This window comes from Archocentrus centrarchus, chromosome 4, assembly GCF_007364275.1.
Source record: "Archocentrus centrarchus isolate MPI-CPG fArcCen1 chromosome 4, fArcCen1, whole genome shotgun sequence".
Taxonomy (NCBI): domain Eukaryota; kingdom Metazoa; phylum Chordata; class Actinopteri; order Cichliformes; family Cichlidae; genus Archocentrus; species Archocentrus centrarchus.
Window position 1 is genome coordinate 37,486,892 of NC_044349.1, and position 18,407 is coordinate 37,505,298.

Consider the following 18,407-nt stretch of genomic DNA (forward strand, 5'->3'; position numbering starts at 1 on the left):
TATAGACTCCAAATCCACTCGGAGCTGAGCCATGAAATCTGGCACATGTGTTCTTTACTCTTCAAAGATGTGCAGCATGATATTCATATTCCTGGATGTTTGGTACCTTTGTACACTTTGGCTGTATTTATCTGAAGTGGAGAGTAAATAACATGGAGGATTTCAGGCTGCCAATGCTATCATAACATATGCTAATGAGTTGCAGCCTCTTTCTCATGCCTGATTGGATTAGCCTAATCATGTGATCATATTATGCTGTGTGATTGGCTATACCTACTTGAGCATTTGGTCCCTGAACAGCTGGCTGTAGCTAATAGTGAGAAACTTCCAGGTAAAGATCCAGTCTGTTTATAGGAACATCAGTTCTAGGCTGCAGCCTGATTGGTTAGCCTGTGATGCTGATTTCTGATCGGCTGAGCATCGTCTAACATGTTGGTCAGGGATGACTCATGACCATAAATAGTACAGACTATGACTCATCATTGAGCAATATTAAAGCCATACCTACTGCTCAGCAATATTTCTCACATGTAAACAACATGGTTGCCTTATGATTATAGTGATGTCATACATAATGCATTGATATCAGCAGATTATGTAGTAATATTCCTGCACACACGAGTATAATATGATGTGAATACCTTGTAAGTATGATCTGGCTTATTGTTATAGATTATATAAATAGCCATGATGTAGTACACAGCCGTGTACAGAGTGCAGTACTTTCTCTGACCTGTTGCCATGGAAATGTCTGTTCTAGTATGTGGTCTTTTTAAAATGGGTTTTTTCTTATTTCCAGCTGTATTCTTGGACTCTGCTTGAGTAGCTTTGCATAATTCACAGTTTTGAAAAATTCTTACTTACTGGTGCAGTCCATCAGTTCATCCTCTGTCTGAAGGAAGATTTCTTTCTTCTGATTGGCTGACCTGTGTAAACACAAGGTTTGAACATCACAGCCAGATTTGCAGGGTGTAATGTAATGCTGTTTTTGTTAGATGCCTCTTGCGTTTTCCCGTTACGCACAAGGTGTCCCAGTTGCAGCGGAATCTGCCACAGAGAGATAACAGATACGTTTTAGTGACCTACAAAGTATGCGTGAGGATGCTGTCGGAGCTGTGGTAGCATTGTTTGCCGGGCATGAGACCCTCATTTGTTTTTCACTTTGGCTCTGTTTTCAGTGATTTCATTTATTTTTCACTCACTTTTTTTCTTTTGCTTTTATTGGCTGATTAGGTTTAGGCACAAAGGTTTATCAAAACGGGCCTCTTCATGTTGAAAAATGACAATTTGAGAGTGACAGACCTGTCTTACTAATGCCTCGTATCTTCATCATGCAGAGCAAGAGTTTAAAAAAGGTTTAAAAAACTTAAACCGTGCAGACTTTAACTCCTGAACAAGGAGCAGTTTATCTATGGTAGCAGTATTATTACTCGGTTGTCATACTTCCTGTTGTTGGTGCTACTTTATCCTCCTTTCCAGCTCTCAGGCCTGTTAAGAAAATCCAGAATATGTGCCTCTAGCAGCAGCTGAGAGTCCCGTGCATGTTGTTTGGAACCTGACTTCAGCACAGCGTCACCATCAGTCCTAAAAATAACTGAGCAGACAGCAGGCAGTCCCCCCCCACACCACCAGTGACTTGGCAAAAGCCTTCGGCCATGCTGCCCGCTCAGTACTGATCTAAGCAGCCGCTGCAAAAAGGATGAAACGCTCTCTCCCGTCTCTGCTTCTGTGGTGAGTTTGGTTGTTTTTAATTCTTTACTTAGTTTTTATTTGATGATAGTAAATGTTATTTATTGTTGATTTCAAGAAATGTTTTGATCCAAGCCAAAGGTGCTCGGTGGTCAGCACATTAATAGCATAACTCAACAATGTTTTTATCCAATCGGATGTAAATGTTTTCTTCTCATGTAACAAATGCCATCACGCTCCTGTTTGCCACTTTTTAGAGGTTACATTTCTCTGTATGAAGCTGTTACTTCAGACATGTTTCCCACATATCCTGTTCAAGGTGCTAAGTTTTGATAGTTTTTGGATTTTGGACTTCATGTTGAGGTTCTTCTGGTCTTTCTGAGAGATTAACGTTCTTCAAATTTAAATGTCTTCTCAGCACTTTTAGGTAGTTGCTGATCTCACTTGTTTACCACCCCAGCTGAAAGAAGATCTGATCTGCATTTTAAGTGAAGTTAATCATGGTGCGCAATGTGGATGACCTGGACTTCTGTCTGTCCTCCCATCCTCAGAGCATGCTCGAGGGCTTGCGTTCACTCTGCTCTCACCCCAAACTTGTGGATGTGACTCTGAGTGCGGGAGGGCGGGATTTCCCCTGTCACCGTGGCGTGCTGGCGCTCTGTAGCATGTACTTTCGCTGCATGTTTTCAGGGGACTTTGTAGAGAGCATAGCAGCACGAGTGGAGCTTCATGATGTGGATCCTGATATCCTCAGCTGCTTGCTTGACTTTGCCTACACGGGCAAACTGACTATCAACCAGGGTAATGTGGAGGGGCTGATCTCTACCTCCAGCCAGCTGCAGTTCCAGACGGTGCGAGCCGTGTGCAGCCGATACCTCCAGCATCAGATCGATGCCACGAACTGCCTGGGAATCCTGGAATTTGGGGAGATACATGGCTGTCCTGAGGTGGTTGCCAAAGCGTGGGCCTTCCTTCTGGAGAATTTTGAGGCTGTACAACAAGGTGAGGAGTTTCTATTTTTGGGAAAAGATAGGCTGATCTCCTGCCTGTCTGATGAAAGGCTACAAATCCGGTCGGAGTGCGCTCGTGTGGAGGCCATCCTCAAATGGGTTAGGCACCACAGGGAGTCTCGACTCTGCCACCTCCCTGAGCTGCTCACCCTGTCCCGTCTCTCTCTGCTCAGCCTGGACTACCTGGCTGACACCCTGCTGAAGGACAGTCTGCTCCAGGCCTCTCCCAGCTGTACGGAGGCTGTGGGGAAGATTTACAGAGAGGTTGGTGTGTTCATACATCTTTTCTCCTTGTTGCTTGGTTTGAGTCAATTTTCAAAATAAAAATGTACTTTTCTAGAAAATGGACTTGGCACCAGAACATGTGGACAGACCCAACTCTCAGAGTCCACAACCAAACCTGCAAGAAGTTCTCTTTGTAATGGGAGGTCACTCAATGGATGACTCCGATGAAGATGACTCTGATGAAGATGAGGACAGAGACCCGAGGCTGGAAAGACTGCAGCCCAGGAACTGTGCCTTCTACAACACAAAGACCAGTAAAAACATTCTCACCCCCCATCAAAATTTCAAGTTTGTTTAAGTTCAGATTCCATTTTAATTTTCAAATTTGTTGGAAAATGTCTGTGGGATTCCTCAGACCAGTTTGGCAGATGCTGTAGGTCGTTAAATCCAGCGCTGACAGAAAAATGGCCCTTCAGAAATGTGGTCTGGATGTGACAAAACTGGATCATCTTCTCAGTTCCTGAACTCAGTATTTTTTATTGTTGAAGCTGGAAGAAGGCATCTATGTTATGTTTCGCACATGGGATGTTAAGGAAAATATTTTGTAAAAAAAGAAAAAATTTAAGATGTTTTTATGTGGAAGCCAAGAGTTAAGGATCTGCCAAAAAGTTACTACAAGCAAGAACCTGTCTGACTGTTCTGGACAGCAGGATATCGCTGCTTAATTTCCCTCCAGTGCATTTGTGATTTGCACACAGTTATATCTGTGAATACTTTATCACTTACTCTCTGAATGATTCTCAACTTTAACTCTGCAGAACGGTGGCATGAGCTCCCTAACTTCCCCAATCCCAACAAGTGGGGTTACGCCATGGTCTCCTTGAACAATGATGTGTATGTCACAGGTGAGTCAAAGGTATGCCACACTTTAACCTTCTGACTGGCCACGCCCCGTCAAGTCCCGTCCCGTAATTGTAGTGCAATGTTTTGGGTGTGTGAGGGAATCGCTGAAAATAGACTGGCTGCGGCCAGGAATCTAAAACAATGTCAGACTTCTGACAGTGTTCCTGCCTGCCTGACAGGGGGCTCGCGAGGTTCGAATACCAACACCTGGTCGACCACAGAGTCCTGGAAGTACATCACAAGAGAGGGGAAGTGGGTTACCGTGGCACCTATGCTGCGGCCTCGGACTAACCACACATCAGCAACGCTCAACGGGGAGATTTACGTCATTGGAGGTACGGAAATAAAGATCGGCTTTGCATGTGGTGCCTTAACCTGCAGCATAGTCCAAAACTCTGATAAACTACAGAAGATCATCACCACAGCTTCTCTCAGGTTTATTAATTTCTCCCTCATGGTGAAATATTGTCAGGTATGGGCAGCTTCTTACAGCAGGGAACCTGTAACGCACATTGCTGCAACTCTTGAGCAACCAAATTATTTTAAAATGACCAAGCAGGGTCATTTATGACAGCCAGATTTTTTTTTTCCTTTATCTGGGGTAGATATTCTAGAATGATTCTCTTTTATGCAAAAATAATTTAAACACTTAACTGTATGAACAAGATGACATTTATTTAGATAATCTGTGTCTGTTGCTTCTTATAAAACAAACATTTTAATGTTTCAGCAGCATTAAAAACAAGCTTCAGGTATGTTTGAGTGAATAATGTACGAGTATCATTGTATGTATATGTAAATGTATAGATACAATGATACATTTACATATACATACAATGATACTCGTACATTGTATGTATATGTAAATGTATAGATAAAGGTGACTTTATGATAAAAGTGATGATTTAAATATTTCAAATATGTCACATCTCCAAACAAACTGCTGATTTCCATGTAGTTTGGAGCAGCTGCACGACAGTAACAGGATAAAACAGCCGAGTATGACGACTGTGTATTACAGACTGAGAGCTTCTGCAGCATAAATGTTGCTGTTCGAGGTCTGTTAGCTCTGGGTTCATGTAGTGATTCAATTACAGTAAAAGCCCAGACTATAACATAAAAACATACATTTGACAGAACCTTCCATTATCCGTGCTACACCGCCCGGCCGCTGCCTCTAAAAACTGTGAACAGTTCTAGGAGAAACATTCATGTTAGGAAAACTCTCGTGAACGCGGTAACTCTGTAACAATGTGACTGAGGACGCTCAGATTCACACCACAGATGCTCCCATTAAGATCTACTGATGATTATGTGTTCTAGGACTTCCAGGGGATTTGTGACACCTAAAGATGCTACTCCCAGGAGGCTGAGGGGGGCGCTGGTGCCCGACAGTTCTTTTACAATTAAAAATATCGCAGTGGCTCATACAAATATATCACAAATAAATGACCCCACTCGGCCACTTGAAGGTTAATTATGAATGTCCTAAGTTATGAGAGCTAATTTCTCCTCTTTAGGTACAACGTCAGCCCGAGTTGAGGTCGAGCACTACGACCCTTACAATGACACCTGGGCCATGAGCTGCCCTGCCTTAAAGTATGTGACTAACTTCACTGCCACAGCCTGTCAGGGCAAGCTCTACGTGATTGGGTCATGTGCAGTGAAATACAACGCACTGACCATGCAGTGCTACAACCCTGTCATAGGTAAGGATGCTCTGCGCCATAAGCTCCTGTTCCTCGTGTTTCTGATTTGAGGTTTTCCTCTAAAATTCATTTAATTATTTACTGGCAGTAATATGAATCCATAAAGAATGAAAAGATAATATAAGGGGGTTTATTTTATGGTGTTTTTGTGTTTGAAGTGCTACTATGAGTAATTCATTTTGGATGTTTGTGCTGTAGTGTTCTTATTAATATATGTATTGTATTTTTCTTTGTAGATAACTGGATCAGCATATGTTCACCCTTCATCCCTAAGTATTTGTCCTCGCCTTGTTCTGTCTGTGTGGATGGAATTATATATCTGGTTGCTGACAACACTAAGAAAGTCTATGCATATGATCCAGAAGCAAACATGTGGCAGAAGGTGGGTTTAGATATCACTGCTGTCTGCAAGCTCAGTGGTGCTAATTTATTATTCTAATTTAACAAAAATCAACCAGAAATAATCAACTATTGATACAACGTATCCCTCCTCAGGTCCAGCTTCTGCACATGCTCCACGAGAATGGTGGCCTCGCATCACTGGCTGGGAAGCTGTTTGTCACCGGAGGCCACTGGAAGGGTATGGAGGGGGACTACGGGGTGGAAGTGGAAGTTTACAACCGAGCGGCCGACACCTGGGAGGTGGAGTGCTCCCTGCCGAGACTCTGGTTCTACAGTGGAGTCTGCACCATCTTCCTAGACCCGAACCAGTGGCCTGAGCTTTTCCCCATCGAGTCAGCGTAATGTGGTCCTGCAGGCCCAACTGTTCACAGAGACATGCTCCTCTCATATCAGTGCTACACTGCAAAAGGAATGTTGATCCCAGGATGTCTGAGAATAGCACGATACATGATCCTCAGGTGTTCTCGGATGTTTTTGGGGCCGTGCTCTGTTGCTCAGCAGGTGTTTATTTATACTTTGTATCATGTGTTTGAGACCTGAATTCCTTTGTGTTATTGAATGATGCTCGTGAATCATTAAATGTTTGTAGAACTAGTTTGTGGGCTTCTGTTTTCAGTGTTTTTGTGTCAATGTGCCAGTTATGTGGTTAATCTGATATAATTGGGTCATCAGTTTAAAAATGCTGATTAAAGTAAAACAGACTTTTGTGTTTTATAGCATAAAAATATGTCATTCTGTAAAGCATTGTTTGCAAGCTCATTTAACAGGATTTATCCTGCAGGTAAAAACTTTGGCACCCACAAAAGAAATTCACCAGGATTAAAATGCTTTTTTTTTTTTTTCAAATGGCCAAAACTAAGAGGAAAATGCACAAACTTGTGTTAAGTAAGGTGACTCAGACTCTTTGCCTTTGCATACTCTAATCCACCACTTCTTCTTCTGTGCATTGTCACTCCCTAAAAGGTCAATTTGAGATGGAAAAGTCCAGTTTAATCAATTCATTTTTCCCTGTTAGACTCCAATATCACAGCTGGCTTCTTCCACCAGCTTTAGCGTTATCTTCCCTGACTGGATGGAAAATTTTATACAAATATTGCTGATATTGTCCATGTGGTCAAAGCCAGCACTGTATTAGCATGCAGCATAATGGAGAAAAAGAAAAAAATCCTTTTCTATAAAAACGTGTTAAAAATAGTTTCCCCTCTTTGTTTGTTTTTTCTTTTTTGAGAGACTGAGTGGATGCTACACACAGAGAGAGCTCAAAATCACTTCTTGTACCATGAAAAGAGGCATTTATACTGCTAAAAACAAGAAGGTCTGAACTTTAAGTCATCTGAGTGCTGAGAAAGGACAGTTCCACTGTTTGATTCCCCCTTTCAGTGATGACAGTCAGATTCATTCCAGCTACACAATCCTCTTTAAACGCCTGCGGCTCGTTTCAGTGTTCCTAACCAGTCAGAGAACCTTTACAGTATCCCCAGACTCCTCACATTCCTCCTCTGATGTTCCTGGAGGAACTGTTCCCCTTGGATCATTGACCCTCCGGAATCCTGCTGCCATGAGAACGGCCACGCCAGCGTTCCGTCTCTATGACAACGGCTCCGGAAACGCGTGGTCACCATAACAACCGGCCTGGAGTCGCGCTCCGCGGCTGCGGATCCAGAGTTTCCTGATTAAAAAAAAAAAAGTTTTTTTGTCTGTGATTTTTGTTCCAGTTCGTGAAGTTTCTCCTCGCGCAGGCGCAAACTAAGTTATCCAGTATTTTTATTTGGCCGTTTATTTCACTCAGCTTTTAAGAAAAAGTGTGTCAGAGTGCAGCCAAAGAAGCACAGAGCCCGGAGCTTTCAGGCCGCGATGACTTCCCCGCAGGAGGAGGGTGCGCACTCACCCAGGCTGGAGGCAGTGATTCAGGTCGGTAACTCCGGTACATGCCGGGAAAGCACAGGTACACGTGATTAAGTAAAAGCTGAGTGTAATTTATTTAGTGTTACATTCATTTTCCTGCACTGATGACCCCCCTCCCCCATAAAAGACCCCCAAAATAATCATTTTAACCAGTCTGTATTAAAAAAAAAAAAATCACAGGTGAATCAATAGATTTCTGTATATTAAGGTAATATGGATTTATTGTTGCTTTGCTACCCTTTAAAACTCACTCGGAGTCAAGAAAAATTTTGATTTTATCGCATTTTATTCTACTTTATATGTATGTGTATTATATATGTTATTCCTGCAGTTTAACTAATTGATGTGTGTCATCCGGCTTTATGGATAGAAAAAGCTGAATATCATCTGCATAACAATGAAAATGTATACAATGCTTTCTAATAATACTGTCTAAGGGAAGCATGTATAATGTAAATAAAATTGGTCCTAGCACAGAACCCTGTGGAACTCCATAATTAACCTTAGTGTGTGAAGAAGACTCCCCATTTACATGAACAAATTGGAGTCTATGAGATAAATATGATTCAAACCACTGCAGTGCAGTACCTTTAATACCTATAGTATGCTCTGATCTCTGTAATAAAATGTTATGGTCAACAGTATCAAAGCTGCACTGAGGTCCAACAGGACAAGCACAGAGATGAGTCCACTGTCAGAGGCTCTAAGAGGATCATTGGTAACCTTCACTAATGCTGTTTCTGTACTGTGATGAATTCTGAAACCTGACTGAAACTCTTCAAATAAACCGTTCCTCTGCAGATGATCAGTGAGCTGTTTTACAACTACTCTTTCAAGAATCTTTGAGAGAAAAGGAAGGTTGGAGATTGGCCTATAATTAGCTAAGACAGCTGGGTCAGTGATGGCTTTTTAAGTAGAGGTTTAATTACAGCCACCTTGAAGGTCTGTGGTACACAGCCAACCAATAAAGACTGATTGATCATTTTTAAGATAGAAGCATCAATAAATGGAAAGACTTGTTTGAGCAGTCTAGTAGGAATGGGATCTAATAAACATGTTTCTGGTTTGGAGGAAGTAACTATTGAAGACCCTCGCTCTCTTTCTCAGTAAATACATTTCAGTAGTATTGAAAGTTGCTGTCCATAATGATGCATCAATCTAAATAAAGTACAATAAAAGTAAAATAAATAAAAAATATGAATGATTTTAATCAAATAAAAGCTGAATATATGTAATAAAATAAAGCATTGTGTTATTACTTGATGCATTAAAGAAAGAAGGCCTGTAATGTGATGTGTGTTGCTGTGACTGTAGAAGCTGGAGGAGTCTCTCCTTCAGTCTGATGGCAGCTCAGGAGAGAGGAGTCTGATACTTCAAGGTGAGGGGCAAGAATCTGGAGCCACGCCTGTGCCTGTCTCCTCTCGCATCCGCCAGATCATCACCCGCAACCTGTCTGAGCCATCGGCAGGTACTGAAGAGCGCTTTCCATTTTGGCCTTACTTGATATCTGAGGTGTGCATTACGACCTGTTTTTCTGAGAATGCCTCTGACTGAAGTGGGTGGCACTCAGCTGGTCTGATTTATCCAGAAGGGTGAAATTGCCCCGAAGCAGAAAGCCTGAGATAATAGAGAAAGTTCATAACCACCATCGTGATACCTGTTATCTCTGATTGGAGTTTTAGGTTTTTGTTGAGCCAGATAGCATAATGAAAGCCTGGCTACGTTAAACTGGCTCTGTAGTATACTCCTCTGGCAGCTAAAGGTGCTGTGGTGGGTAAAAGATGTGGACAGGTTAAAAGAAAGCCACCTTTGTGCCATTGAAAACTCACATATCTTGCTTTGTAGTTCAGCCCTCAATTATCATATACAATGTGGTAAGACTGACACTTCTGCATGCCTGATCTGTTTCCTAATCTCAGGTGAGGGTTCAGAGTTCAGCGGGCCGGAGGAGAGCAGGGCCCTGAGGGAGCAGCTGTCTCCAAGCCAGATGGACGAGGACCGGCCGCTAGTCAAACAGTCCGGTCTCACAGACAGGGTAGGAGTGGCACATTCTCAAGGTCAAGGTCACGCTGTGGATCATTAGCTATATTTTTAGCATTCGTGCTATTTCAGCTCGATGTTTGCTCTGGAAGGGAAAAGAGAAAGAATACAATTATATAACAGAGCAAAAAGGGTGCACAGGTCACACCTAGGTAAGTGCTGCTGACACATGTCTGGATATCCCCATTGGTGATAGGTCTTGTTTCACAGTAACACACAGATAATGTAGTATTTTGCACATAAATAATAACAATGTTTTGTAAGCCTTATTAGTCATTTTTATGCCAAAAATGGTTGTTTTTATTTACAAATTCACCCCAAGGTCAGGCCATGCAATGCTCAGAGAAACTTCAAAGAGCCCAAGAGCTCCATCTCAGACTCTACAGGCCTCAGTTAGCATGTTAAAGGCTAAAGTTTATGACAGTATAGTCAGAAAAGGACTAAAATATCCAGAGGAGTGCCAGGAGAAAGACTTCTGGAACAATGTCCTCTGGACAGATGAGGTGTGGGGGTGTTTGGCCATAATGCACAGTGCCACACAAACAGCATATTAACAGCATGATAATTTGGGCTTGTTTTGCAGCCACAGGACCAGGACACCCTGTAGTCACTGAGTCAGCCGTGAACTCCTCTGTATACCAAAGTATTGTAGAGTCACATGTGAGACTGTCTGTCCCACCCCTGAAGCTTGGCCCAAACTGGGTCATCAACAGGATGATGATCCCAAACACAGCGGCACATCTACAACAGTGTGTAACCATAATATAATAATGTCAATGTAAAGGAAGCTCCTGCAGCAGTTGGAGATGAAATGTAAATGATACATTTAGCAGTTTTTTTGGAGTTGCTATCAAGAAATTCAGCCACACCGGAGCACTGACTGTAAAAAGCAGGTCTGAAATGGGATCTGTTTACTGTGAGCGTCAGGGTAGCACTGTTTCTTTCCAGTAGGGAAAGGCTGAACAAACAAACACTGTAGGAAGACTGAAACACTTCATGTATGGTAGTAAAAGCTAAGGGCTGGAAAGGCCAGTATATACATGCTCAGACTAAATGAATGTACCTTTACACATGTATGTGTATCATATATTTTTGTTTAATGAGCAGCTACAGTTTACATGTTAAGGAAAGTGCTGTATAAGCATCCATTGTGCGTGTGTGTGTGTGTGTGTGTGTGTGTGTGTGTGTGTGTGTGTGTGTGTGTGTGTGTTTGTAAGTGTAAATAAGAGTGGGGAGGGGGGCTCATGAAGGGTTTCCTTGTGGTCTGTTCAGGTAGACTCAGACCTCCTGTGCTCATGAGGACGCGTGTCTCCCTCCGTGGCCCCCCATGGTTGCCCCTCCATGTTTTGGGGGAAAATTGTGAAGGTCACTGGCCTCCTCCCTCAGGACCATTGAAGAAAAAGCTAATTTTTCATAGTGCACAAAGCAGCTATTTATGATCACACTGCCCTCATTCTGCTGCTTAAATCTAATGAAGTCCCACTGCTTGCTTTGCTCTTCATTTAAAAGCTGTGGCTATAAATAAAACTTCATTAGCTTGACTTGCTTATTTTGTTGATATTTTTAGAAGTGTGAAAAGGCACTAAACAGACAGAACTAAAGCAGGCTTTGCAGGTATTTGATGCTCAAACCCAAAGAGTAGCAGTTTGAATCTGAGTGTTTTGTTTGGTGGTGACTCATAAGTCAAGAGGTTCATTATGAAACTCCTGTCAGGACTCATTTATTCTACTGAAAGCTCATGTCTTCATACTAGTTCCTCTATGTAAAGGCAGATTGATTTTTTTTGGCAGCTTTGCTTTTATGTGATGGTAATGCACTTTGCTCATCACTACCCGACAGCCAAATACGCTTCCTTGACTTTGATGCTAACATTGATGCCAGGAGTCTTTCATTCGCACACATTTCTCTGTCAGCATTTACTGCTGAAAGGATCATATCACTGAATATATCACATACAGTAAGCTCCATTGAATTAATCAGTGTATTTTGAAACCCATGTCAGTATGTCTCGTTTGCCCCATAAAGCAGCCAGAGAGTATCACCATGTCAAAAATATGATTGGTTAGTAATTCGGTATTGTTTATTGGCTTTCAGTGTTAACATTGATTATCAGTGATATTTTCCAGCCTTCAGCTTTTGTAGCAGTTCCATGAGATCTGGTGAGAAACATTTTAAGTCAGCATTTGTCTGCGGTGCTCTCAGCTTGAACCTTCTTTCCTCTGTAAATTACACTGAGTCTGTGATTGAATTTTCTCTTGATAATTTGCACATTGTTCCCAAACCTGCATTTTTTGGTGAGCTGTATGTATAGGCTCAGTTGGAGTATAATGTTTCAAGAGCTAGTTTTTGATCAGCAACACACACAATGCAGAGTAGCACAGTTAGCACCCTGCCATCCTACAGCTGCAGGCTCACAGCTGGAGTATGCCCGCTGCACTTCTAGGCACTAAAATAACAGCCAGCTTATGCCGTACAGCTGCTGATCCGGTTGACGCAGTGTGACAACAATATAGGTGGTACAAAGTTTCTCCAAGGATTATAATCTTCCTGTCTATATTTCTGTATAATTGTTGATCTCCCCAGTGTGTCCCCAATCTGACCCAGAGTCTTCTTCCTGACCTAATGTTCCTTCTCTCCATGCCTAAAACACCTCACCTGAGAGGTGTGCAGGAGGCATCCTAATCAGATGTAGAGGAGCAGTGGCTCTGAGCCCCTCCTGAGTGACTGAACTCCTTATCCTTTCTCTGAGCCCAGACACCCTTTGGAGGAAGTACTTGAGACCTTATCACTACCCACATCGTGGCCTTCAGTGGTAGGAGTGTAGTTCGACCAGTAAAACGCCAGCTTCACCTTGACACTCAGCTCTCACCTCACCACAGCAGGTACAGTGTTCACATCCATGCAGACACTGCACCAACCCATCTGTCAGTTTGCCACTCCCCCCTCCCTCACTCATGAAACCCGTGACACTTGAACTTCTGCAGTTGACTAGGAACTCATTCCCATCTACTGTGGGCTGTCCGCGCTTTTCCGGCCTCAGAGGTGCTAATCCTCATCCCAGCCACTTCACACCTGGCCTCAAACCACTGAGAACATTGCTTGATGAAGCCACATCATCCATGAAAGAAAGGACATGATCCCGAAACCACCAAATCTGACACCCTTAGCTCCTTGGCTGCACCCAGAATTTCTGTCCATAATAGTTATCAACAGAATCAGTGACAAAGGGCAGGACTGGCGGAGTCCATCACCCGCTGGGAACAAGTCTGGGTTAATGCTGGCAACGCGAACCAAGCTACGGCTGTACAAGGACCAAGTGGCCCCTAACAGTGGGCCTGATACACCATATGCCTGGAGCACTCCCCACAGGGCACCCCGAGGTGGTCAAATCCCTTGTCCAAGTCCACAAACAGAAGTTGACTAGTTGGGCAAACTCGCATGCACCCTAAAGTATGATTCCTGAGTGTGTCCAGTCTTCTGTGACCAGGAAAAAAAACTGCATTGTTCCTCCTGAATCAGAGGTTCAACCAGTGGGCAGACCCTCCTCCTCATTACCACGGTCAAAGTTATCAAACTGTTCCTTCAAGAACTGCTTTTCCCTTAGAAAGAAGTTGATAATATACATAATAGCTATGAAGTGAAGTGTCACAGTGTGCTTATAAAAGCCAACACTCAGCAGCCATCTTCATGTCTCCAGGCAGTTATCTCAGCATTTTGCATATTGACACCCATATTATTGGGGACAGAGCCATAACTTTCATTTTTGGTGCATGCAAAGAATCGCCATTCAAACCTCATAAAAACTGCTTAAAGCGTTTGTTGAATTTCCCCCCAAAAAATTTTAAAAGCTTCAACTCTGGTTCTACTTCTGTTACACAGCACTCCAACTTTATTCAGTGACTCAGGCCAGTGTACCAGCATCTGCCTAATTCCACCAAAGAAATGAGCATTTCACTCACCTATAGCTTTACTACTATAATGAGTAGCAGTGCCTGCTGAGACATTTTTAGTGTTCCTCCCATAGATTTCTGTTCAGGGTTCTTTGAGTGCCATGTCTCTCTATCATAATGTCTCTGGCCAAAGTCAGCCAAACACAAAGTGTGTGACAGTTCAAAAACATACATTTTCTCTGAGCTGACAGAAGACTATTAACACAATGTTGGTGAGGTCACACATGGACTCCTGGTCTGCGTTAGGTCACTCCTCGTGGTCCCTGGTGACCCCAGAAAATTGCACCTGAACCAGGATAAACCTTGACCTAGATTGTGCATTCGATGGCCTCGGGAGATTGGAGAGTATGTTGGGGTGAATTCTGAACCTTCTGTGTTGCTTTTGGAGCCCTGCCAGTGTGCATTTTCTCAGACATGGACATCCATACCGTACTGCCTGAACACTTAGCCTGCCTGCACAGCGCTGCAGTGTGGCAGTCAGCTGGATAAAGATAACTCACGCTGAATGATTTCTGACACCAGCTGCCATTTGCCAGTGCCCTCTGGAATTTAAAACCCCCTGGGTCTGCCCGTAAGAACCCCGTCAAACAGATAAAGTCTGTTTTTAAGGATTGTATTACTCTCTTCTTTTGCTGTCTACTTTTTCTTTTACCCCCTTCTGTTCATAGTTTGTTTTTCCTGCTGGCACAAACCCATTCATTTATGCTGCAGTTTGAATGGAGCACAGCCAAAAAGTCAGAAAACAGTAAAAATTAATTACCATCCCCAGAGAAAAAAAAAATGCTTAAAAGCCCTCCTAAATACAGAATTTGTTGATCAAAGTATTCCATTAAACCATGCAGCCTTTGACGTTTCTTCTGCTTCTCATGTTACCTAACTTTAAAGTCAGACATGAAGCCTACATTCAGCTCCTTTTCAGAGATCTCTAATCAGATGGGAAGTCTTGCACTGATTAAGTTTGTGTGTGTATGTGTAGGTTTTGAATTGCATTGTCCTTGCAGGGGACATGTGTGTTAAGTAATGCAAGGCCAGCCACGTGTTCGTGAGCACCAAGTCTGTATTATTAGTTTGCCATTTTTACACAGATCACTTGTATCCCTTGCAGGCCATCACAGCAGCTGTCCCCATGACCCAAAGTTCACTCTATGGTAACATGCTCTCAGCAGTCCCTCCTCTTTTCCTTCCATTCTCCTTGTTTGTTATCCCACATTGTGTAATTACTGTCAGTGATGATACATAAACAGCTTTCACAATCAGCTGGGGCTCTTTCACGGAGTCAGCACTCAGGGGGTAATGTGAGGGGAGGGAGGAGCGGGTAAGCTGTTCAAGTAGGACAGTAAGTTTTTGGGCAGCTTGGGGGCGATGGACATCCGCTCCAGCTGTGTTTAGGAATCTGACAGATAGTGCACTCCATTAATTCCCTTTATTAAGCCTCTGGGTCCAGGCCAAGCCAGAGAAAACGATTGCAGCTGTAACCCTTCACATGCTGGCTGGAGTGCACACTCACGGCCAGATGTCTCCCTGGGTGAACCACAGATAGGAAGAAAAGGAGAGTGAGGTTGTGAAATCGCTTCTGGATAAGCCTGGAAATGCATTTCTTTATTGAAAAACAGGTATTGATTCACAGTAGGAAAAGAGAGCATATACTTCCCAAGATAGTCGAGAAAAGACAGAATGATCAGATAGGTAGTTATCAGATATCCAAATGTAATGACATTAGGTCAGTGAGAAGATGTTGTAATCCTCACTTGGTAACTGAAGGGATTTTGATCTTATACCACATGAGCAAGGCAGCGAGTCTTGGCCTAAACACCAAAGACTTCATAAAGGCCTTGAAAATGATTCTCTTGTTGCTTGTTGGCAGACAAATCAAAGCAAGATTATCCCTTGATGTTGTCTGAAATATTTATCAAAAGAGACAATACAAGGAGTGGCAGAAATCATAAATATCAAGAAGTATAAAAACTCTAATTCAAAGCACATTTAAGGGCCTGAAAAGTCTTGCACTTTGGAGCCATAAGCAAGGCTCCAGAAACAGATACTTGAGACGAAAAAAGAAAAGGACTCATAGCGACCATATGGAGGCATTAAGCATACCAGTGACATAAAGGCTGTTTTTCTATGAATTGCATTTTCGACGTTATTGCAGAATGGCAGTAGATGACCTCAAAGAGTTGAGCTATGGTGGGATTGGGCTCAGCTCACTTTGGGGAATCGTGAAAGCTGATCGAGAGAGATTGTGCTCCGAAGCAGATCATAAATAGCATGGGTGTTAAGCGAGCACACTTCTGGGCCCACAGTAAGCCCGGTAAGCCCCCGAGTCAGTGCAGAGGGAGGACTGGGATTACTTGCTTCTCTCTTTGGCTTTACAGTCACCACCATATGGGCGTGTTGTGAAGGACAATGAGTTCAAGCTCACTTGGGGTTGTGGGTGATGAGAGTTAATGATGCAAGCAGAGCAAGGGAATACATGATGGTGTGGGAGAGTTTAGCAATGGTGGGGGTCTCCACACCAGGCTGTTATGGCACCCTCCTGGGAGCTTCCTGCATGGAGCATGGTTAATCCGGAGCAGCCCCCGGCCTCCTGCTTTACAGCTGACTGGGGAGAAACCATAAAAAAGCGTCATCTCTGTATTTTGTGGAGTAAGGGCGAGGCGCTGGCAAGAAGCCCACGTGCTGCAGCCATGTATGAAAAAAGCACAAACAAGCCTCCACATCAGGGTAGGGTGGGAACCTTTAGGAATTGCCAGGGACACCTGGTCATTGAGTGCGTAGCAGTGTCCGGATGGTGCAGCCTAAACAGGGACAGATGCTGATGGAAATGAATTCCTAGTGCTTTATATGTAAAAGACCATTTGACTAAATAGAGGAAAATCTGTATTTCCTGAGCTTCCAGCTCCAAGGGATGTGGCATATCCCTGCAAATCTACTTTTATTGGTCATATATTTTAATTTTAGAAAGCCCATGAAGTCCAATGATAAAAGCTATAACTGTGTTCCATATTAGAGGCTGCGATATGCATCGAGTGCTCTGACAGTTTGTGTACTGCAGCTTTAGGTGTGTATAAATCCTCAGTCCCGTTTAATCCAGGGTTCAGACATGATCAACATTTCAGACTCATCTGGCAACTTGAACTAATGCTCTAATGCTATGCTAATTCCTGTTTCAGACACAGCGATCCAAGGAAAACAATAAGTACAATTCCCTACACCTTTACTACAATAATGAGTAGCTATGCCTGATGAACACTGTTAAACTGTACACATGTGAATAATATGAATATGTACTGTCTCACCCCGGCTCCATGGTGGGGCGAGACCGTCAGTCTCCATCTTTGCATCAGTCTGTATAAAACATGGATGTAGTCACCATGATGCCACCCACGGACTTTGAACCAATCATTTTGAAGGCGCAGTGTTAGCATTTTGGCCATTGTATCATGGTGGAGCCAGAAATTAGCATGTTTAGATGAGAAGGCTAAGGATAATAAAAAAATACTGTTGGACAGCAGGAATAAGAAGTGCTAACATTATAATAAACATAAACCACTGAGAATACTGCCACTGTCTGTGATCGGCATCATTATGGTAAGAACTAAGTCATCTGAGAGTCTCCGTAGATACACATATGCTATCAATTTGAAAGTCCTAGGTGACATCATTATCGAGTGATCCCCTTCACAAGATTTTCAGAAAACCTGACCTTTGACCTTGAGGTCAAGGTTGATGAGATTCAAACTCAGAGGCCTCCATGGTGTGAATTTGAATATGTTTGCTCACATCGATTTCAAAGCAGAAAATTGACCACTCAGCAGCCGGCCGGCCGGACGGCCTGGCGGGGTGACGACAATAAAAACAGAACCACAAACTTCTAGGACAGGCTGAACATGACCAATCCAGTTTAACTGGCTATAGCTACCTGTGTTGGCACACCTGTCGATCAAAGAGGTGACTTTAAAGGGGAATCCACACCGAAGGAGACTAGCAACAATGTAGAGACCAGTGATGGTGAAATATCAGTCCAATGCAGTGATTTGTAGCAATGATAGGGAAAATAACTGTTAGAAACACAAAGTAGGCGCTCCAAAGGAAACCTTTTTCATCTTAAAGGTTGAAAGGGGTGGTAGAGTACATTACAGCATCATCTATGCAACTGCAGCCTCAAATGTTCACTTGCAACCATGCAGATTGATTAAGCCTTAACAAAAGCCAAATGTTTAACAGAAATGGAGAGCTGGTTGTGTGGGCACAGCTGAGGACTGTCGCGCTGGTCGAAGAGGCAAAGAGTTTGGTTGGAGCATCTGAAGCATCATTTTTTGATTTGATTATTACTGTTGTCATGAAAGAAGAAAAAATCAACTAGACCAAAACTGTTTGTTATAACAGGCTGTAAAGTTGCACATTTTAACATGGGAGTCCGTGAGGACTGACTCACTTTTGGAGCCAGCCTAAAGTGGCCACTGCAGTTTTGGGCAATTCCAAGTTGGCTTAATTTTTCAAGTATTACTCACCAAAATTGGTTGTTGGGGCACTGATGCACATCTCTACATGTTAGTGCACACAGCTGTTCCAAA

At 43.0% G+C, this 18,407-nt stretch overlaps 2 protein-coding genes across 2 annotated transcripts in view; both read left to right on the top strand.

The window, feature by feature from the left end:
• The first annotated feature begins 1,646 nt into the window (after nt 1-1,646).
• klhl30 (kelch-like family member 30) lies at nt 1,647-6,514 on the top strand. The gene is made up of 8 exons (XM_030726553.1): nt 1,647-1,731; nt 2,108-2,963; nt 3,040-3,238; nt 3,743-3,829; nt 4,007-4,162; nt 5,348-5,536; nt 5,773-5,918; nt 6,032-6,514. Exons 2-8 carry the CDS (start codon nt 2,190-2,192, stop codon nt 6,278-6,280), a joined length of 1,800 nt encoding a protein of 599 aa, XP_030582413.1. The 5' UTR covers nt 1,647-1,731; nt 2,108-2,189; the 3' UTR covers nt 6,281-6,514.
• A 1,072-nt stretch (nt 6,515-7,586) lies between these two features.
• crocc2 (ciliary rootlet coiled-coil, rootletin family member 2) overlaps nt 7,587-18,407 on the top strand; it is a 52,848-nt gene continuing 42,027 nt past the window's right edge. The window contains exons 1-3 of the mRNA XM_030727903.1: nt 7,587-7,849; nt 9,158-9,311; nt 9,763-9,878. Coding sequence (XP_030583763.1) covers nt 7,793-7,849; nt 9,158-9,311; nt 9,763-9,878 — 327 coding nt within the window. The 5' untranslated portion in view covers nt 7,587-7,792. The remainder of the gene's footprint in view (nt 7,850-9,157; nt 9,312-9,762; nt 9,879-18,407) is intronic.

What these genes read in the sequence shown, in the direction of transcription:
- klhl30 (XM_030726553.1), top strand. Translation starts at nt 2,190, where the DNA reads ATGGTGCGCAATGTGGATGACCTGGACTTCTGTCTGTCCTCCCATCCT. An exon ending in CTTCTACAACACAAAGACCA is followed by an intron (nt 3,239 to 3,742) that starts GTAAAAACATTC and finishes TTAACTCTGCAG; the next exon opens with AACGGTGGCATGAGCTCCCT. An exon ending in AAGCAAACATGTGGCAGAAG is followed by an intron (nt 5,919 to 6,031) that starts GTGGGTTTAGAT and finishes ATCCCTCCTCAG; the next exon opens with GTCCAGCTTCTGCACATGCT.